This window comes from Oncorhynchus mykiss, chromosome 11 (assembly GCF_057628025.1).
Source record: "Oncorhynchus mykiss isolate SJ-2025 chromosome 11, ASM5762802v1, whole genome shotgun sequence".
In the NCBI taxonomy this organism is placed as follows: domain Eukaryota; kingdom Metazoa; phylum Chordata; class Actinopteri; order Salmoniformes; family Salmonidae; genus Oncorhynchus; species Oncorhynchus mykiss.
Window position 1 is genome coordinate 3,730,844 of NC_143032.1, and position 23,015 is coordinate 3,753,858.

The following is a 23,015-nucleotide window of genomic DNA, read 5'->3' on the forward strand; positions in this document are numbered from 1 at the left end:
TGCCAAGAGAACGCTACTGCCTGACTTCATTGTGCCAACTGTAAAGTTTGGTGGAGGAGGAATAATGGTCTGGGGCTGTTTTTCATGATTCGGGCAGGCCCCTTAGTTCCAGTGAAGCGAAATCTTATCGCTACAGCATACAATGACATTCTAGACGATTCTGTGCTTCCAACTTACAATCAAATGTATTTATAAAGCCCTTTTTACATCAGCCGATGTCACAAAGTGCTGTACAGAAACCCAGCCTAAAACCCCAAACAGAAACCAATGCAGATGTAGAAGCACGGTGGCTAGGAAAAAACTCCCTCAGAAAAGCCAGAACCTAGTGTCATGACGTGGCCCTTTCTGGTTTTAGATCGTGGCTTCCCCCTCTCTCATTTTCTCCTACACCCAGGTTCTGTTATCTCAGGTTGTAAATTCCTGGCAGAGACTCTCCCCCGGGCCATGCAGAAAGAGAGTGTGGAAAGAGAACAAGGGATTTCACTTTGGCCGAACTCCTAAATCCCCAAAATGGGAGGAAAAAACTATGTCCACTTGTAAGAATGTGGGAAGGGTCCGTTGACACGTAGGAGACGGGTATGACAAGTGTGTTTCATTTGGTGATCTCATGGAAGACAGGAAACGCATTACGATCTCTGAATGTGTACATTTCTCAATTATGGGGTTTGCATCTAATTCTTGTCTAAATGAATGAGTAAAGATTAAAGTTTTTGTGAAATGATGTAATGTGATTTTTAACCTTTTTTAGAATGAGAGAATTGTATTCCCTGTAAAGGTTAACTAGTCAGCGGCCACGCCCCCCTGTGAGCACAAACATGATCTGGCGTCATGGAACCGCCCTTTTCTATTGTTACGGATAAAACCCCCTCCTGAGGAAATCCTCTTCAGACAAAGCAAACCCCCCAGTGGTTGCAATGGTTGAGTACCAAGACTAGAAAACCACGTGGCGCATTGGCTACTAGTCTTGAAATGGTTAAACTCTAAGACTATCGATCCCTACAGAATAACAGCAAATCTTAGATACTAATTACTAATTCTGCAGCTAGAAATGATGTAAACCTGGAATAAGAATACCGACAACCGCCGAAAACATCTACTCTAAGAACAATGGACACCTGACGTATCCAATACAACAGACACCGTCAGGAGCCGCCGATAGAGCAACCACCATGAGTAACCAGAGACTCTCTGATGAACTGACTCTCCCGCATGAGAATTATTCCCGAATGAGCGAGCGTTTATGTGCAAAGGATTAGCATTTCAATGAAAAAATGACCCACTGTGTGTAGTGATCCATTTTGTCTTTCCCGCTCATTTATCGGTCCACACCCCCTTTTCTTTCTAAACCAATCATATCGGAAGACTATTAAAGTATCTAAAGAGTTATATTCGGAAAATTATAACTTTGTAACCTGAACATTTTCCGTGGTGCCCCGACTTCCTAGTTAATTCAATTTACATGATACAGAGAATTGATTTGATAAAATAACAGTCTTCACCTTTAATGATACTGAAGACATGACACTATGATGAAACCTAGAGAGGAACCAGGCTCTGAGGGGTGGCCATTATAACAGAACATGGCCAGGATGTTCAAACGTTCATAGATGACCAGCAGGGTCAAATAATAATAATAATAATAATAATCATCATCACAGTGGTTGTAGAGGTTGCAACAGGTCAGCACCTCAGGAGTAAATGTTAGTTCATTCAGAGTTCGAGACAGTGAACAGGTCAGGGTCCATGCCGCAGGCAGAACAGTTGGAACTGGAGCAGCAGCATGACCAGGTGGACTGGGGACAGCAAGGAGTTATCAGGCCAGGTAGTCCTGAGGCATGGTCCCAGGGCGCAGGTCCTCTAATTCTCTCTCTCTCTCTCTGAGGGAGCATACTTAAATTCACACAGGACACTGGTTAAGACCTGAGAAATACTCCAGATATAACAGACTGACCCTAGCCCCCCGACACAAACTATTGCAGCGTAAATACTGGAGGCTGAGACAGGAGGGGTCGGAAGACACTGACCCTGTCCGACGATACCCCCGGACAGGGCCAAACAGGCAGGATATAACCCCACCCACTTTGCCAAGGCACAGCCCCCACACCACTAGAAGGATATCTTCAACCACCAACCTACCATCCTGAGACAAGGCTGAGTATAGCAATACAAGATGGCGTAGCAGTAGGACGTGTGTGTTTGTCTTTGTCTTATCCTGTGTAAATAGCCGGGCTTTTACGTATATATCTTAATCTCACTTTCTATCTACGAACTAATTATACTTTCCAGCAACCCGCCTCACCCAATGTGGTACGGATCTGCTATTTCTATTCCATATAACTGGAACTTCCGTCAGGAGCTAGCCAGTTAACTAGCTACTAGCCTTTGTTAGCCACGGCTAGCGGTCTTCACGTTTGTCTCGGTCACCAGCCAGCCTGAACTCGGACAACACCTGCCAGTCTGCACAGGTGCGATATCAACCCAGAGCATATCGGACTGCTTCTCTCTACCACATCACCGGATTCCTGCCGCTCTGGATCATTACACCGGATCATCGCAGCTAGCTAGCTGCAAACGAGTGGCTACTGTTAGCTAACGCCTCTGTCCCGAAGCAAGCACCAGCTAGCCTCAAGCTAGGCCCATATACCAGCTAATTCTAGGGCTACAATAACCCCTTTGACAATTGGCCTGGACCCTTTATTGTCGACACGGAGCCCCGCCGATCCATCACAACTGGACTGCCAACGTGATCGCTCGATGTGGTCTCAACAGGCTATTCTGTTACAATATCGCACCAAAGAACCATCTACTAGCCCTGGCCGCTAGCTTTTCTTAACACTGTGTCCCCTGCTCGCCTCGCCTACCGAACAGCACCCTGACTCACCCAGTGTAGTAGTGACTACCGAACGGCACCCTGACTCACCCAGTGTAGTAGTGACTACCGAACGGCACCCTGACTCACCTATTGCTGCTCTTTTGACCCTATGATCATTCGGCTACACAGCTGATGCCCCCTGGACTGTTTCAATAAACGTAATTTTGTTTACCTGTCGGCCCCAGCCTCATACTCAGGTCCTGTCATTTACCCGTTGTTGTCTTAGCTCTCCTGATCAACACCTGTGATTGATTTATGCCTCTCTCTGTCAGTATGTATTCTCTACTGCTGTCTTGGCTAGTTTTTAATGTTTTATTTCACTGTAGAGCCTTTAGTCCCGTTCAAAATGCCTTAGATAGCTTTTTCGTCCCACCCCACACACATGCAGAGACCTCATCTGGCTTAACTGGTGCCTCCAGAGACAAGATCTCTCATCACTCAACACCTAGGTTTACCTCCACTGTACTCACATCCTACCATACCCATGTCTGTACATTATGAATCTATTCTACCACGCCCAGAAATCTGCTCCTTTTATTCTCTGTCCCCAACGCACTAGACGACCAGCTCTTATAGCTTTTAGCCGTACCCTTATCCTGCTCCTCCTCTGTTCCTCTGATGTAGAGGTTAACCCAGGCCCTGGAGCCCCCAGTTCCACTCCTATTCCCCAGGTGCTCTCATTTTGTTGACTTTGGTAACCGTAAAAGCCTTGGTTTCCTAGCCTTGTCTGAAGGCCACCAAATAGTCTGAAATTTCCAACTATAACATTGTCCACCAAGATAGAACTGCCAAAGCGGGTGGAGTTGCAATCTACTGCAGAGATATCCTGCAGAGTTCTGTCATACTATCCAGGTCTGTACCAAAACATTTCGAGCTTCTATTTTTAAAAATCCACCTTTCCAGAAATAAGTCTCTCACTGTTGCTGCTTGTTATAGACTCCGCTCAGTCCCCAGCTGTGTCCTGGACACCATATGTGAATTGATTGCCCCCCATCTATCTTCAGAGTTAGTTCTGCTAGGTCACCTAAATTGGTATATGCTTAACATCCCGGCCGTCCTACAATCTTAGCTAGATGCCCTCAATCTCACACAAATGATCAAGGAACCTACCAGGTACAACCCTTAATCTTGAATCTACTTGAGACGCACATGTCCCAAGTAGGCACCTGGAAATGCAAATGCGCTACGCTAAATGCTAAATGTACTCGTTAAAACTCAAACCTTGATCAAAATTCACAAGCAGGGTATTAAATTAAAGCTACACTCGTTGTGAACCTAGCCAGCAAGTCAGATTTTTAAAATGCTTTTCGGCGAAAGCATCAGAAGCTATTATCTGATAGCATGCACCCCCCAAAATGCCAGCTCGACACGTAAACAACAGATTTTGCGATAGACGGCGCTACCCAAAACGCAGAAATAAAATATAAAACATTCATTACCTTAGACGAGCTTCTTTCTTGGCACTCCTATATGCCCCATAAACATCACTATTGGGTCTTTTTTTCGTTTAAATCGGTCCATATATACCCAAAATAGCTTTGTATTGAAGTAGTGTCATTCAGAAAAATTCATCGTTTTTAAACGCTGCGTAATTTTTTAAAATTAAAAAAGTCGACGATAAACTTTCACAAAACACTTCGAAATCCTTTTGTAATCCAACTTTAGGTATTAGTAAACGTTTATAATCTATCAAAACGATTACAGGGCGATGTCTCTTCAATAGGTCCTCACTTCAAAAACAATGCAATCTGATCTCTCCTTGAACTGCATCCGGGTGAAGACTGGAAAACTTGGGGTCAGACAGATGGATTTTCCAACAATTAATTCGATTGAAAATTAGTACAATGGCGCCATCGTGCGGAATTTGTATGAAGTGCAGGCAAATTTCCATTAAATTCTGTTGTCCTTTAACAACTGGTGGAAGTGACTTATGGAAATTATTTTTTGCTTTCAGAGAGCAGTTTTTCTTGCGTTTTTCAATGAAACACACGCTCTGTTATAGTCACAGCCGTGATTTAACCAGTTTTATAAACTTCAGAGTGTTTTCTATCCACACATACTAATCATATGCATATACTATATTCCTGGCATGAGTAGCAGGACGCTGAAAAGTTGCGCGATTTTTAACAGAATTTTCAAAAAAGGGGGGGGTAGATCTAACAGGTTAATCCGTAAACACGGGCACCCTCATATCATCCTGACCAACCTGCCCTCTAAATACACCTCTGCTGTCTTCAGTCAGGATCTCAGCGATCACTGCCTCATTGCCTGCGTGCGTAATGGGTCTGCGGTCAAACGACCTCCACTCATCACTGTCAAACGACCACCCCTCATCACTGTCAAACGATCACCCCTCATCACTGTCAAACGCTCCCTAAAACACTTCAGCGAGCAGGCCTTTCTAATCGATCTGGCCCTGGTATCCTGGAAGGATTTCTACCTCATTCCATCAGTAGAGGATGCCTGGTTATTCTTTTAAAAGTGATTTCCTCACTATCTTAAATAAGCATGCTCCTTTCAAAACAAATTTAGAACTAAGAAAAAAACAAACACCAACATTTAAAACCAGGAACACCACAAAATGTCGTCATATGCATGAACTGGGAAGCATGCAACAGGCTTTTATTTAGCAGTACTCTCCAAGCTAGAGGATATTACGACACATCCAGCTGGCTTGATTTGTATCTAGTCTCTGAACACTGGGGATTTGTTTAATCTCGTCTGGGTTACCTCATTTTAGCTACACGCTTCATGTTTATACCTCTTTCTTTCTTTTTGTTCTCCACAAAAATCTGAAAATTGTACCTCCAAATATTCTAATCTGGCTACAGTTTAAACATGTTTGTTCTTCTCTTACAGAAAAGGCTACAAAAGGAACTAATGGCTTTGCAAAATGATCCACCCCCTGGAATGACACTCAATGAGAAAAGTGTACAGAACACCATCACACAGTGAGTGTACATCAGCATGCTGACTCTTATGTGTCCTAGTGTGGATATGCATGTCTTGCTTTGTTGCACAGATCTATAACATTTCCCACTGGCTCATTTCATTGTGAAAGAAGATAAACACCAAGAACCCGCTCTGTACTCAGGGGCGTCAGTATGGATCTATCCATCATGTATAGAAGAAAAACACAGTGCACAAATCCCAGGTTCAGGTGATTAGGTAGCTTTTTAAAATGTATTTAACAAAGGAGGACAGTTAAGCACAAATTATTATTTACAATGACGGCCTACTAAAAGGCAAAAGGCCTCCTGCAGGGATGGGGGGAAGGGATTAAAAATAAAATATAGGTCAAACAGACATCGCGACAAGAGAGACAACTACATAAACACTACATAAAGAGAGACCTAAGACAACAACATGGCAGGCAGCACAACATGGCAGCAGCACAACATGGTAGCAGCACAACATGGTAGCAGCACAACATGGCAGCAGCACAACATGGCAGCAGCACAACATGGCAGCAGCACAACATGGCAGCAGCACAACATGGCAGCAGCACAACATGGCAGCAGCACAACATGGTAGCAGCAAAACATTATTGGGCACAGACAACAGCACCATTTTTTTTATTTAACTAGGCAATCAGTTAAGAACAAATTCTTATTTGAAATTAAGGCCTGCCCCCGGCCAAACCCGGACGACGCTGGGCTAATTGTGCGCCGCCCTGTGGGACTCCCAATCACGGCCGGATGTGGTACAGCCTGGATTCGAACCAGGGACTGTAGTGACGCCTCTTAGCACTGAGATGCAGTGCCTTAGACCTCTGCACCTCTTGGGAACAATACATCACGTGAAGCAGCCACAACTGTCAGTAAGAGAGTCCACGATTGAGTCTTTGAATGAAGAGATGGAGATGAAACTGTCCAGTTTGAGTGTTTGTTGCAGCTCGTTCCAGTCGCTAGCTGCAGCGAACTGAAAAGAGGAGCGACCCAGGGATGTGTGCTTTGGGGACCTTGGACAGAATGTGACTGGCAGAACGGGTGTTGTATGTGGAGGATGAGGGCTGCAGTAGATATCTCAGATAAGGGGAAGTGAGGCCTAAGAGGGTTTAAAAATAAGCATCAACCAGTGGGTCTTGCGACATGTATACAGAGATGACCAGTTTACAGAGTATAGAGTGCAGTGATGTGTCCTAATAAGGAGCATTGGTGACAAATCTGATGGCCGAATGGTAAAGAACATCTAGCCGCTCGAGAGCACCCTTACCTACCGATCTATAAATGACGTCTCGTAAATCTAGCGCGGGTAGGATGGTCATCTGAATCAGGGTTAGTTTGGCAGCTGGGGTGAAAGAAGAGTGATTACGATAGAGGAAACCAAGTCCAGATTTAATTTTAGCCTGCAGCTTTGATATGTGCTGAGAGAAGGACAGTGTAACATCTAGCCTTACTCCCAAGTACTTGTGTGATGTGACTACCTCAAGCTCTAAACCCTCAGAGGTAGTAATCACACCGGTGGGGAGACGGGCATTCTTCTTACCAAACCACATGACCTTTGTTTTGGAGGTGTTCAGGACAAGGTTAAGGGTAGGTGAAGCTTGTTGGACACTAAGAAGAGAGGGGCCAGCTGAGTATAAGACTGTCATCTGCATATAAATGGATGAGAGAGATTCCTACTGGTTGAGTAATTTTTTTAAATGTAAATTGAGAAGAGCGTGGAGCCTAGGATTGAGCCTTGGGGGTATTCCCTTAGTGACAGGCAGTGGCTGAGACAGCAGATGTTCTGACTTTATACACTGCACTCTTTGAGAGAGGTAGTTAGCAAACAAGGCCAAAGGCCCCTCGGAGACACCAATACTCCTTAGCCGGCCCACAAGAATGGAATTATCTACGGTATCAAAAGCTTTAGCCAAGTCATTAAAAACAGCAACACAATATTGCTTAGAATCAAAGGTAATGGTGACACCATTGAGGACCTTTTAAGGTTGCAGTGACATCCATAACCTGAGCGGAAACCAGATTGCATACCAGAGAGAATACCATAGACATCAAGAAAGCCAGTCAGTTGATTATTGCCAAGTTTTCCCAACACTTTTAAGAAACAGGGCAAAATAGAAATGGGCCTCTAACAGTTAGGATCAGCTTGATCTCCCCCTTTAAATTAAATACGAACCGTGGCTGCCTTCCAAGCAGTGGGAATCTCCCCAGAGAGGAGAGACTGGTTAAAAAGGTTGGAGATATGCTTGGTGATTATAGGGGCTGCAACCTTAAAGAAGAAAGGGTCTAAACCATCTGACCCAGATGTTTTGTTAAGCTTAAGGAGTTCCTTTAGCACCTCAGACTCAGTGACTGCCTGCAGGGAGAAACTTTGTAGCAGGGCAGGGGGAAAAGAGGGAGGCGCGTTGGGACTAGTCACATTAGAAAGGAAAAAGAGGGAGGAGCATCGGGGATAGTCACATTAGAAGGGAAAAAGAGGGAGGAGCATCGGGGATAGTTGCATTAGAAGGGGAAAAGAGGGAGGAGCATTGGGACTAGTCACATTAGAAAGGAAAAAGAGGGAGGAGCATCGGGGATAGTCACATTAGAAGGGAAAAAGAGGGAGGAGCATCGGGGATAGTTGCATTAGAAGGGGAAAAGAGGGAGGAGCATTGGGGATAGTCACGTTAGAAGGGGTGGGCGATGAGGAAATGTTGGACAGCGAGGAGGCATGACTATATTAAATAGGAATCCTGACTTAAAGAAGTGGTGATTAAAGAGCTCAGCCATGTGCTCCTTGTCAGTAACAACCACATCATCAACATTAAGGGACATGGGCAGCTGGGAGGAGGAGGGTTTATTCTCCAGGTCTTTAACCGTTTTCCAGAACTTCTTGGGGTTAGACCCACAGGGAGAGAACTGCTCCTTAAAGTAACTAACTTTGGCCTTCCAGATAGCCTGAGAGCACTTATTTCTCATGTGCCTGAACGAGAGCCAGTCATCCTGAGTATGCATGTGCCGAGCCTTTCGCCAAATGTGATTCTTGAGGTGGAGTAACTGCCAGATCACGGTCGAACCAGGGGCTGAACCTGTTTTTAATTCTCATTTTCTTTATGGGGGAGTGTTTGTTAACAATATCACTGAAAATATATAAAAAGAAGGTCCAAGTATCTTCGACAGAGGGGATCAAGCTGATTTCTATACCAATTTACAGAGGCCAGGTCATGAAGGAAGGCTTGCTCATTAATTTTTTTTTTTTTTAATAGTGACAAAGTCTAATGTTCTCTTCAGATACACCCAGAGATAAGAGACTGTCTCTCTAGCCGCGGCCATGTTGCTGGGCTGTGGATCAAACAAGGTCACCACTACTGTAGTGGCTCTGGATAAGAGAGTCTGTTAAATGAATCACTACTGTAGTGTCTCTGGATAAGAGAGTCTGTTAAATGACTCACTACTGTAGTGTCTCTGGATAAGAGAGTCTGTTAAATGACTCACTACTGTAGTGGCTCTGGATAAGAGAGTCTGTTAAATGAATCACTACTGTAGTGTCTGGATCAGAGAGTCTGTTAAAGGACTCACTATTGTAGTGTAGTGTCTCTGGATCAGAGAGTCTGATAAATGACTCACTACTGTAGTGTCTCTGGATAAGAGAGTCTGTTAAATGACTCACTACTGTAGTGTCTCTGGATAAGAGAGTCTGTTAAATGACTCACTACTGTAGTGTCTCTGGATCAGAGAGTCTGTTAAAGGACTCACTACTGTAGTGTCTCTGGATAAGAGAGTCTGCTAAATGACTCACTATTGTAGTGTCTGGATAAGAGAGTCTGTTAAATTACTCACTATTGTAGGGACTCTGGAAAGAGAGTCTGCTAAATGACTCACTACTGTAGTGTCTGGATAAGAGAGTCTGTTAAATGACTCACTATTGTAGGGACTCTGGATAAGAGAGTCTGCTAAATGACTCACTACTGTAGTGTCTCTGGATAAGAGAGTCTGCTAAATGACTCACTACTGTAGTGTCTGGATAAGAGAGTCTGTTAAATGACTCACTATTGTAGGGACTCTGGATAAGAGAGTCTGCTAAATGACTCACTACTGTAGTGTCTCTGGATAAGAGTCTGCTAAATGACTCACTATTGTAGTGTCTGGATAAGAGAGTCTGCTAAATGACTCACTACTGTAGTGTCTGGATCAGAGAGTCTGCTAAATGACTCACTACTGTAGTGTCTCTGGATAAGAGAGTCTGCTAAATGACTCACTATTGTAGTGTCTGGATAAGAGAGTCTGCTAAATGACTCACTACTGTAGTGTCTCTGGATAAGAGAGTCTGCTAAATGACTCACTACTGTAGTGTCTGGATCAGAGAGTCTGCTGAATGACTCACTACTGTAGTGTCTCTGGATAAGAGAGTCTGTTAAATGACTCACTATTGTAGGGACTCTGGATAAGAGAGTCTGCTAAATGACTCACTACTGTAGTGTCTCTGGATAAGAGAGTCTGTTAAATGACTCACTACTGTAGTGTCTGGATCAGAGAGTCTGTTAAATGACTCACTATTGTAGTGTCTGGATAAGAGAGTCTGCTAAATGACTCACTACTGTAGTGTCTCTGGATAAGAGAGTCTGCTAAATGACTCACTATTGTAGTGTCTGGATAAGAGAGTCTGCTAAATGACTCGCTACTGTAGTGTCTGGATCAGAGAGTCTGCTAAATGACTCACTACTGTAGTGTCTCTGGATAAGAGAGTCTGCTAAATGACTCACTATTGTAGTGTCTGGATAAGAGAGTCTGTTAAATGACACAAATGCAGAAGTGGATAGACTGAATGCTGCTGAGCAGAACAAGCTCACTAGTAGTTTCAGCTGTTCTGCATTGCATAAGGAAACACACTCTTCTTTCCTACCTACCTGAATTTGTCCAACATGAAACTTTGTATTTTCATTGCGAAACATATTGCATCAATGAATACACCCCAGATCTCTTGTCTGTCAAGAATGGTATGAGTCACTGGAATGAGAACCTTCCAGAACCTGTTGAGCTGGATCTTATCCTTGTTTTAGGGCGGTACGGCCCGGGGTGTGGCTTTGCTATGAGAGCTTCAGCTTGGCAGTACTCCCGTGTGCCTGGCCGAAGTCTGTCTCTGTTATGTAATGGTTACTATGACGATTTGATTTAGATTTATTCACAGACTTGACTGAAAGACACTAGCAGCATATTTTTTTAATGTTTTGTTCCATATGATGTCCTTTTTTTAAAAATCCTTCTTGTCTGATATGTAAGATCATAACATTTTAGAGTGTGTTTCTCAATGAAACAACAGCCCCAAAACAAATCAATTCATTCCATGTGATAGAGTGAAATGTCAGGCCCGTGTCCTACTCGTGGTCTCAGCGTGCGTGTTAAGGTTGTTGTATCTGTTGTTGATGGAAGAGCTGTCATACCGTAACGATTTTGCTCGATAGCAACCAAAACAACGATCAAATATGGGAAAAAACTGCTTCATTTTCTGCTCATTCACTTTATTACTCTGCCTTTTCTTTTGTCAGGCCCCCCCCCTCTCTCCGTTCTTGACTTTTTCTAAATAAATCTATAACATATTGTTATAAACCTTAATATCACAAAGAGAACTGGACTTATTACCAGTTTTATGATTTATGATTTTCCCTACTCCTTTACTGCGGGGCCTGCTCTGATCAGCCTCCCGACTTCGGGGCCTGCTCTGATTAGCATCCCGACTGCGGGGCCTGCTCTGATCAGCATCCCGACTGCGGGGCCTGCTCTGATCAGCCTCCCGACTGCGGGGCCTGCTCTGATCAGCCTCCCGACAGCTTGTTGCATGTAAACATTGTCTGTCCTTGGTTGCAACACTCACTACCGAGTTCCAAACTGCCTCTGGAAGCAACGTCAGCACAGTAATTATTTTTGCGGGAGTTTCATGAAATGGGTTTCCATGACCGAGCTGCCTCACACAAGCCTATAATCACCAATGCCAAGCGTCGGCTGGAGTTGTGTAAAGCTTGCCACCATTGGACTCTTGGAAACGCGTTTTAGATTATTGTCCTGCTGAAAGGTGAATTAATCTCTGTGTGGAAAGCAGATAACCAGGTTTTACTCTAGGATTGATTTTTTTTTTATCCTGAAAAACTCCCCAGTCCTTAGCGATTACAAGCATACCCATAACATGATGCAGACGCCACTATTCTTGAAAATATGTAAAGTGGTACTCAGTAATGGGTCGTGTTGGATGTGCACTTTGTATTCAGGGCAAAAGGTTAATTGCTTTGACACATTTTTTGCAGAATTACATTAGTGCCTTGTCGCAAGCAGGATGCATGTTTTGGAATATTTTCATTCTGTGCAAGCTTCTTACATTTCACTCTGTTAATTAGGTTAGTGTTGTGGAGTAACTACAAAGTTGTTCATCCATTCTCAGTTTTTCTCCTGTCGCAGCCATTAAACTCGGTAACTGTTTTAAAGTCAACATTGGCCTCATGGTGACATCACTGAGCCATTTTTTTTTTGTAGTGACTAACTTCACCATGCTCAAAGGGATATTCAATATTAGCTTTTTTTGTTTAGTTTTTACCCATCTACCAATTGGTGCCCTTCTTTACGAGGCCTTGAAAAACCTCCCTGGTCTTTGGTTGAATCGGTGTTGGAAATTCACTGTTCGACTGAGGGACCTTTCTAGATAATTGTATGTGTACAGAGATTTATTTATATTTATTTATTTAACCTTTATTTAACTAGGCAAGTCAGTTAAAGAACAAATTCTTATTTACAATGACGGCCTACCGGGGAACAGTGGGTTATCTGCCTTGTTCATGGGCAGAGCGACAGATTTTTACCTTGTCAGCTCGGGGGATTCGATCTAGCAACCTTTCGGTTACTAGTCCCAAGGCTCTAACCACTATCGGCTACCTGCCGCCCCTAATGAGGTAGTCATTAAAAAATATATATGTTATTAAACACTTATTGCACACAGAGTCCATGTAACTTTTTATGTGACTTGTTAAGCACATTTTTACTCCTGAACGTATTTAGGCTTGCCGTAACAAATGGGTTGAATACTTATTGACTCAAGACATTTCAGCTTTTCATTTTTAATTAATTATTACAAATTTTATTAAAAAAAACATGTTCAGTTCATTTTTTTCATCCCAGATCTATGATAAACCAAGTCGTCTTTTAAGTTATGTCCGTTGAAAATGTATTGATTCAGAGTTCACACTAAAAATAGTGTTTTACACCCATCCAGACTTGACACTGACATACACACAGGAGATGGGGAAGCAGCTAGAGAATGTCCACTGTTTGCTGCCTAGTGCCCTGGTCCCACAAATCATCTGGTTTGACTGGGGAGGACCGCTAAGGACTGGGGGAGTTCAAAACCCGTGTTTCTGTCTAAGTGTGTCTCTCTCTCTCCTGTGGGAGAGTCAACAAACGGTGAGGAGGGGACATACATGACCTGATCCTCAGAGGTCATCTGAACGATCTGTTGTACTGGACAGACATGACCTGATCCTCAGAGGTCATCTGGACTATCTGTTGTACTGGACAGACATGACCTGATCCTCAGAGGTCATCTGGACGATCTGTTGTACTGGACAGACATGACCTGATCCTCAGAGGTCATCTGAACGATCTGTTGTACTGGACAGACATGACCTGATCCTCAGAGGTCATCTGGACGATCTGCTGTATTGGACAGACATGACCTGATCCTCAGAGGTCATCTGAATGATCTGTTGTACTGGACTGGTCAGGTGTCTTAACTCCTACTGGGTCTTCTATAACGACACATCATGACAGGGATTTATCATTGGCTCTTTCTGTCAGAATGAGCACTAAGTGAATGGATTATCCTCAGGCATGTTGACCAGGCCAAGGGACCGATCCCATCCTCTCCATCTCTGATTGACCTACGACCCAGACCATACATGAACACACACACACACTTGTTTGTTTATATTGGATAATCAAATATACAGTAATATATAATCATTTAATATGGTATCTGTTGTGTCTTGTCTTCCAGATGGATTGTAGATATGGAAGGAGCCACGGGCACACTCTATGAAGGAGAGAAATTTCAGCTGCTTTTCAAATTCAGTAGTCGGTATCCTTTCGATTCACCTCAGGTAAGTAGCTTGCCTAGCGCCTCTTCATTGACTACTGTAGCTAGTAGCTCGCTAGCTAGCCTAGCACCTCCTCGTTGATGAATACTGTTGCTACTAGCTAGCCTAGCGCTGCCTCATTGAGTCCTGGTGCTACGAGCTAGCCTAGCGGCTCCTCATTGAGTACTGGTGCTACGAGCTAGCCTAGCGCCTCCTCATTGACGAGTACTGGTGCTACGGACTAGCCTAGCGCCGCCTCATTGAGTACTGGTGCTACGGACTAGCCTAGCGCCGCCTTATTGAGTACTGGTGCTACGAGCTAGTCTAGCGCCGCCTCATTGAGTACTATAGCTACTAGCTAGCCTAGCGCCGCCTCATTGAGTACTGGTGCTACGGACTTGCCTAGTGCCGCCTCCATTGAGTACTATAGCTACTAGCTAGCCTAGCGCCGCCTCATTGAGTACTATAGCTACTAGCTAGCCTAGCGGCTCCTCATTGATGAATAGTACTGTATAGCTTAGTAACTATTGAATCAGCAAGCCAGGACACTGTCAAGATCCATCCATGCTCTGTGAGTACGCTGAGTGGGCATGTTGCTTAGTAACGGGTCATTCATCGAACTGAATGAAGAGGGTGGATATCATTCTGTAAGGTAGATGGTTCCAGTCTACTGGTCTGATGAAGAGGATGGATATCATTCTGTAAGGTCGATGGTTCCAGTCTACTGCGCTATTTTAAACACACAGCATATCTTCTTCAACATTTTTTTTGAAGACAATAATTGCTTCTAATAATAAAATAATAAAATGGCTGTTTTAGCTGGGCGTTGGGTAAATGGCGGTTTTAGCTGGGTGTTGGGTAAATGGCGGTTTTAGCTGGGTGTTGGGTAAATGGCGGTTTTAGCTGGGCGTTGGGTAAATGGCGGTTTTAGCTGGGTGTTGGGTAAATGGCGGTTTTAGCTGGGCGTTGGGTAAATGGCGGTTTTAGCTGGGCGTTGGGTAAATGGCGGTTTTAGCTGGGTGTTGGGTAAATGGCGGTTTTAGCTGGGTGTTGGGTAAATGGCGGTTTTAGCTGGGTGTCGGGTAAATGGCGGTTTTAGCTGGGTGTCGGGTAAATGGCGGTTTTAGCTGGGTGTTGGGTAAATGGCGGTTTTTTATTTTTTTTTATTTTTATTTCACCTTTATTTAACCAGGTAGGCTAGTTGAGAACAAGTTCTCATTTGCAACTGCGACCTGGCCAAGATAAGGCATAGCAGTGTGAACAGACAACACAGAGTTACACATGGAGTAAACAATTAACAAGTCAATAACACAGTAGAAAAAAAGGGGAGTCTATATATACATTGTGTGCAAAAGGCATGAGGTAGGCAAATAATTACAATTTTGCAGATTAACACTGGAGTGATAAATGATCAGATGGTTATGTACAGGTAGAGATATTGGTGTGCAAAAGAGCAGAAAAATAAAAATAAATAAATAAAAACAGTATGGGGATGAGGTAGGTGAAAATGGGTGGGCTATTTACCAATAGACTATGTACAGCTGCAGCGATCGGTTAGCTGCTCAGATAGCAGATGTTTGAAGTTGGTGAGGGAGATAAAAGTCTCCAACTTCAGCGATTTTTGCAATTCGTTCCAGTCACAGGCAGCAGAGAACTGGAACGAAAGGCGGCCAAATGAGGTGTTGGCTTTAGGGATGATCAGTGAGATACACCTGCTGGAGCGCGTGCTACGGATGGGTGTTGCCATCGTAACCAGTGAACTGAGATAAGGCGGAGCTTTACCTAGCATGGACTTGTAGATGACCTGGAGCCAGTGGGTCTGGCGACGAATATGTAGCGAGGGCCAGCCGACTAGAGCATACAAGTCGCAGTGGTGGGTGGTATAAGGTGCTTTAGTGACAAAACGGATGGCACTGTGATAAACTGCATCCAGTTTGCTGAGTAGAGTGTTGGAAGCAATTTTGTAGATGACGTCGCCGAAGTCGAGGATCGGTAGGATAGTCAGTTTTACTAGGGTAAGTTTGGCGGCGTGAGTGAAGGAGGCTTTGTTGCGGAATAGAAAGCCGACTCTTGATTTGATTTTCGATTGGAGATGTTTGATATGGGTCTGGAAGGAGAGTTTAGAGTCTAGCCAGACACCTAGGTACTTATAGATGTCCACATATTCAAGGTCGGAACCATCCAGGGTGGTGATGCTGGTCAGGCGTGCGGGTGCAGGCAGCGAACGGTTGAAAAGCATGCATTTGGTTTTACTAGCGTTTAAGAGCAGTTGGAGGCCACGGAAGGAGTGCTGTATGGCATTGAAGCTCGTTTGGAGGTTAGATAGCACAGTGTCCAAGGACGGGCCGGAAGTATATAGAATGGTGTCGTCTGCGTAGAGGTGGATCAGGGAATCGCCCGCAGCATGAGAAACATCATTGATATATACAGAGAAAAGAGTCGGCCCGAGAATTGAACCCTGTGGCACCCCCATAGAGACTGCCAGAGGACCGGACAGCATGCCCTCCGATTTGACACACTGAACTCTGTCTGCAAAGTAATTGGTGAACCAGGCAAGGCAGTCATCCGAAAAACCGAGGCTACTGAGTCTGCCGATAAGAATACGGTGATTGACAGAGTCGAAAGCCTTGGCAAGGTCTATGAAGACGGCTGCACAGTACTGTCTTTTATCGATGGCGGTTATGATATCGTTTAGTACCTTGAGCGTGGCTGAGGTACACCCGTGACCGGCTCGGAAACCAGATTGCACAGCGGAGAAGGTACGGTGGGATTCAAGATGGTCAGTGACCTGTTTGTTGACTTGGCTTTCGAAGACCTTAGATAGGCAGGGCAGGATGGATATAGGTCTGTAACAGTTTGGGTCCAGGGTGTCGCCCCCTTTGAAGAGGGGGATGACTGCGGCAGCTTTCCAATCCTTGGGGATCTCAGACGATATGAAAGAGAGGTTGAACAGGCTGGTAATAGGGGTTGCGACAATGGCGGCGGATAGTTTCAGGAATAGAGGGTCCAGATTGTCCAGCCCAGCTGATTTGTACGGGTCCAGGTTTTGCAGCTCTTTCAGGACATCTGCTATCTGGATTTGGGTAAAGGAGAACCTGGAGAGGCTTGGGCGAGTAGCTGCGGGGGGGGGGGAGCTGTTGTCCGAGGTTGGAGTAGCCAGGCGGAAGGCATGGCCAGCCGTTGAGAAATGCTTGTTGAAGTTTTCGATAATCATGGATTTATCGGTGGTGACCATGTTACCTAGTCTCAGTGCAGTGGGCAGCTGGGAGGAGGTGCTCTTGTTCTCCATGGACTTCACAGTGTCCCAGAACTTTTTGGAGTTGGAGCTACAGGATGCAAACTTCTGCCTGAAGAAGTTGGCTTTAGCTTTCCTGACTGACTGTGTGTATTGGTTCCTGACTTCCCTGAACAGTTGCATATCGCGGGGACTATTCGATGTTAGCGCAGTCCGCCACAGGATGTTTTTGTGCTGGTCGAGGGCAGTCAGGTCTGGAGTGAACCAGGGGCTATATCTGTTCTTAGTTCTGCATTTTTTGAACGGAGCATGCTTATCTAAAATGGTGAGGAAGTTACTTTTAAAGAAAGACCAGGCATCCTCAACTGACGGGATGAGGTCAATGTCCTTCCAGGATACCCGGGCCAGGTCGATTAGAAAGGCCTGCTCACAGAAGTGTTTTAGGGAGCATTTGACAGTGATGAGGGGTGGTCGTTTGACTGCGGCTCCGTAGCGGATACAGGCAATGAGGCAGTGATCGCTGAGATCCTGGTTGTAGACAGCGGAGGTGTATTTGGAGGGCCAGTTGGTCAGGATGACGTCAATGAGGGTGCCCTTGTTTACAGAGTTAGGGTTGTACCTGGTGGGTTCCTTGATGATTTGAGTGAGATTGAGGGCATCTAGCTTAGATTGTAGGACTGCCGGGGTGTTAAGCATATCCCAGTTTAGGTCACCTAACAGAACAAACTCTGAAGCTAGATGGGGGGCGATCAATTCACAAATGGTGTCCAGGGCACAGCTGGGAGCTGAGGGGGGTCGGTAGCAGGCGGCAACAGTGAGAGACTTATTTCTGGAGAGAGTAATTTTCAAAATTAGTAGTTCGAACTGTTTGGGTATGGACCTGGAGAGTATGACATTACTTTGCAGGCTATCTCTGCAGTAGACTGCAACTCCTCCCCCTTTGGCAGTTCTATCTTGACGGAAGATGTTATAGTTGGGTATGGAAATCTCAGAATTTTTGGTGGCCTTCCTGAGCCAGGATTCAGACACGGCAAGGACATCAGGGTTAGCAGAGTGTGCTAGAGCAGTGAGTAAGACACACTTAGGGAGGAGGCTTCTGATGTTGACATGCATGAAACCAAGGCTTTTTCGATCACAGAAGTCAACAAATGAGGGTGCCTGGGGACATGCAGGGCCTGGGTTTACCTCCACATCACCCGCGGAACAGAGAAGGAGTAGTATGAGGGTGCGGCTGAAGGCTATCAAAACTGGTCGCCTAGGGCGTTGGGGACAGAGAATAAGAGGAGCAGGTTTCTGGGCATGGTAGAATATATTCAGGGCATAATGCGCAGACAGGGGTATGGTGGGGTGCGGGTACAGCGGAGGTAAGCCCAGGCACTGGGTGATGATGAGAGAGGTTGTATCTCTGGACATGCTGGTTGTAATGGGTGAGGTCACCGCATGTGTGGGGGGTGGGACAAAGGAGGTATCAGGGGTATAAAGAGTGGAACTAGGGGCTCCATTGTAAACTAAAACAATGATAACTAACCTGCACAACAGTATACAAGGCATATTGACATTTGAGAGAGACATACAGCAAGGCATACAGTAATCACAGGTGTTGAATTGGGAGAGCTAGCTAAAACAGTAGGTGAGACAACAACAGCTAATCAGCTAGCACAACAACAGCAGGTAGAATGGCGATTGATTAGGCAGAGAGGGTCGGATTAACTACACACAGAGCCTAAATGCGGCTGGGGCCGACAGATAAAACATAAACAAGCAGAATGGATTACCGTGAATTAATGGACAGTCCAGCATGCATCAGCTATGTAGCCAAGTGATCAGTGTCCAAGGGGCAGCGGTGGATGGGGCAGGGAAGCTGGACTGGCGAGTGTTATCCAGGTTAGAAAACTAACAATGACTAAATAGCTTGTAGCCAGTTAGCTGGTTAGCTTCTGAAGGTTCTTGAGTGTGTTCTAAAAGTGTAAAGATAATAGCGGTTCCGTATCACATTGGGTGAGGCAGGTTACCGGAAGGTATAAACAAATAAAAAATCGAAAAGGGATAGAAAGTAAATATGGGTTCAGTGAGTGTTTGGGACGCGGCGATTCAGATGGTTAGCAGGCCTGTGCTAACAAGCTAACAGTTAGTAGACGGTGCTGGGCGTTGGGTAAATGGCGGTTTTAGCTGGGCGTTGGGTAAATGGCGGTTTAGCTGGGTGTTGGGTAAATGGCGGTTTTAGCTGGGCGTTGGGTAAATGGCGGTTTTAGCTGGGTGTTGGGTAAATGGCGGTTTTAGCTGGGTGTTGGGTAAATGGCGGTTTTAGCTGGGTGTTGGGTAAATGGCGGTTTTAGCTGGGCGTTGGGTAAATGGCGGTTTTAGCTGGGCGTTGGGTAAATGGCGGTTTTAGCTGGGTGTTGGGTAAATGGCGGTTTTAGCTGGGTGTTGGGTAAATGGCGGTTTTAGCTGGGCGTTGGGTAAATGGCGGTTTTAGCTGGGCGTTGGGTAAATGGCGGTTTTAGCTGGGCGTTGGGTAAATGGCGGTTTTAGCTGGGCGTTGGGTAAATGGCGGTTTTAGCTGGGCGTTGGGTAAATGGCGGTTTTAGCTGGGCGTTGGGTAAATAGCTGTTTTAGCTGGGCGTTGGGTAAATGGCGGTTTTAGCTGGGCGTTGGGTAAATGGCGGTTTTAGCTGGGCGTTGGGTAAATGGCGGTTTTAGCTGGGCGTTGGGTAAATGGCGGTTTTAGCTGGGCGTTGGGTAAATGGCGGTTTTAGCTGGGCGTTGGGTAAATGTGGAGCAGTGGTCATTTTTAGTGGAGTGGTTGGAAAGGACATGGAGCTTTGTTACCCAACTGCTTCTAACTAGACATTAAGAAAACGATAAGAAATCTAAGATGTGTTAAGACAACGATAAGAAATCTAAGATGTGTTAAGAAAACGATAAGAAATCTAAGATGTGTTAAGACAACGATAAGAAATCTAAGATGTGTTGAATAAACTATGTCCAGCTCAGGGCTCCAGCTTTGCATTTTGGTTGGCTAACTTGCTCGCTAAGTGGCTAGATGTCAAGATCAAGCTTGACGGTGACAGCAGAGATATTCTAGTCTGACTAACCAGTCTCTTAAACTAACATTCTCCTTGTCATTGGCAAAGAGACTGGTCTTTCTGCCATCTTCAAATATGAACAGTTCTATCATTTAAATGAGCTCGAGGAGAACAGAGGACTTGGATCCTGATTCGATAACCCTCACAGCTATCCTCCAATCACAGTGATTATCCAAATATTGGAACTATTACTTTTTCTTCTCCACAAAACACGTTGGCGACCGGTTGCTTAGCAACCATTTTTGGTTTGTCCAGTCCAAACCAAGTCTGTCAAAAGTTGCTAGTTCTCAAACTAAATACATTTCTAAGCCTCAAAAGTACACCAACTTGCCAAGCTAACAGCTAAATGTTTTTCTTTTTTACTTTGTTATAAATCTAATTCTATTTGAGGCTCCACATGTTGTCATGGAAAATATTCATGTTATTTCCAGCAACCAATGAGCAACTCCACCATAAATTCATTTGCATATTGAATGTTGAGATTGACGAAAGGCAAGTCTCTTTGACAAGGACATGGAGTGGAATGTTAGCTACAGAGACTGGCACCCAGGCGGAAGACTGGCACCCAGGCGGAAGACTGGCACCCAGGCGGAAGACTGGCACCCAGGCGGAAGACTGGCACCCAGGCGGAAGACTGGCACCCAGGCGGAAAGACTGGCACCCAGGCGGAAAGACTGGCACCCAGGCGTAAGACTGGCACCCAGGCGGAAGACTGGCACCCAGGCGGAAGACTGGCACCCAGGCGTAAGACTGGCACCCAGGCGTAAGACTGGCACCCAGGCGGAAGACTGGCACCCAGGCGGAAGACATTATATCCACTCCTGGATGAAGGTCCCTGTTGCCTAAATTGTTTTGTGAAATAGCTCTCCCTTGTCTGCACTTTTGGTAATATGGTTCAGAAACGGTATGATAATCTGTATACCTACCGGCCAACCCTAATATACATATATTAACATAAAGGGGGGGAACCACCTTGCTCTGTCTAGACCGCCTGACCTCGCCGGCTCTGTCTGGACCGCCTGACCTCGCCGGCTCTGTCTGGACCACCTGACCTCGCCAGCTCTGTCTGGACCACCTGACCTCGCCGGCTCTGTCTGGACCACCTGACCTCGCCGGCTGTGTCTGGACCGCATGACCTCGCCGGCTGTGTCTGGACCGCATGACCTCGCCGGCTGTGTCTGGACCGCCTGACCTCGCCGGCTGTGTCTGGATCGCATGACCTCGCCGGCTCTGTCTGGACCGCCTGACCCCGCCGGCTGTGTCTGGACCGCCTGACCTCGACGGCTCTGTCTGGACCGCCTGACCCCGCCGGCTGTGTCTGGACCGCCTGACCCCGCCGGCTGTGTCTGGACCGCCTGACCCCGCCGGCTGTGTCTGGACCGCCTGACCCCGCCGGCTGTGTCTGGACCGCCTGACCTCGCTAGAGGTCGACCGATTATGATTTTTCAAATAAATAATGGAACATGTTCAATTGGGTTTAAAAAAAATAAAAATGCAAAAACAAAGTGTTGGAGAAGAAAGTAAAAGTGCAATATGTGCCATGTAAGAAAGCTAACGTTTGAGTTCCTTATTCAGAACATGAGAACATATGAAAGTTGGTGGTTCCTTTTAACATGAGTCTTCAATATTCCAAGGTAAGAGGTTTTAGGTTGTAGTTAATCTAGTATTTATAGGACTATTTCTCTCTACCATTTGTATTTCATATACCTGTGACTATTGGATGTTCTTATAGGCACTTTAGTATTGCCAGTGTAACAGTATAGCTTCCGTCCCCCTCCTCGCCCCTACCTGGGCTCGAACAAGGAACACATCGACAACAGCCACCCTCGAAGCACCGTTACCCATTGCTCCACAAAAGCCACGGCCCTTGCAGAGCAAGGGGAATAACTACTCCAAGTCTCAGAGCGAGTGACGTTTGAAACGCTATTAGCGCACACCCAGCTAACTAGCTAGCCATTTCACATGGGTTACACCAGCCATTAGGCTGATAGGCTTGAAGTCATAAACAGCGCTGTGCTTGCGAAGAGCTGCTGGCAAAACGCACGAAAGTGCTGTTTGAATGAATGCTTACGAGCCTGCTGCTGCCTACCATTGATCAGTCAGACTGCTCTATCAAATCATAGACTTAATTATAACATAATGACACACATAAATACGAGCCTTAGGTCATTAATATGGTCGAAAACAAAAAGTTTATTTGTGTATAGTTTCAGTGAAATACGGAACCGTTCTGTATTTTATCTAACGGGTGGCATCCATAAGCCTAAATATTCTTGTTACATTGCACAACCTTGAATGTTATGTCATAATTACGTAAAATTCTGGCAAATTAGTTCGCAATGAGCCAGGCTGCCCAAACCTTTGCATATACCCCGACTCTGCGTGCAACGAACGCAAGAGAAATGACACAATTTCATCTGGTTAATATTGCCTGCTAACCTGGTTGGCTGTGTGTGTGTGGTTGGCTGTGTGTGTGGTTGGCTGTGTGTGTGTGTGGTTGGCTGTGTGTGTGTGGTTGTGTGTGTGTGTGGTTGGCTGTGTGTGTGTGTGGTTGGCTGTGTGTGTGTGTGGTTGGCTGTGTGTGTGTGTGGTGTTGGCTGTGTGTGTGTGGTGTTGGCTGTGTGTGTGTGTGTGGTGTTGGCTGTGTGTGTGTGTGGTGTTGGCTGTGTGTGTGTGTGGTGTTGGCTGTGTGTGTGTGTGGTGTTGGCTGTGTGTGTGTGTAGTGTTGGCTGTGTGTGTAGTGTTGGCTGTGTGTGTGTGTGTGGTGTTGGCTGTGTGTGT

The 23,015-nt window shown here is 45.5% G+C and overlaps 1 protein-coding gene across 2 annotated transcripts in view; it reads left to right on the top strand.

Annotated features, from left to right (window-relative positions):
• Positions 1-23,015, top strand: part of ube2wb (ubiquitin conjugating enzyme E2 Wb) — a 30,066-nt gene that overhangs the window by 1,362 nt on the left and 5,689 nt on the right. For both annotated transcript variants that reach the window (XM_021620038.3, XM_090189221.1), the window contains exons 2-3: positions 5,732-5,823; positions 13,835-13,937. In XM_021620038.3, the coding sequence (XP_021475713.1) occupies positions 5,732-5,823; positions 13,835-13,937 (195 nt within the window). The remainder of the gene's footprint in view (positions 1-5,731; positions 5,824-13,834; positions 13,938-23,015) is intronic.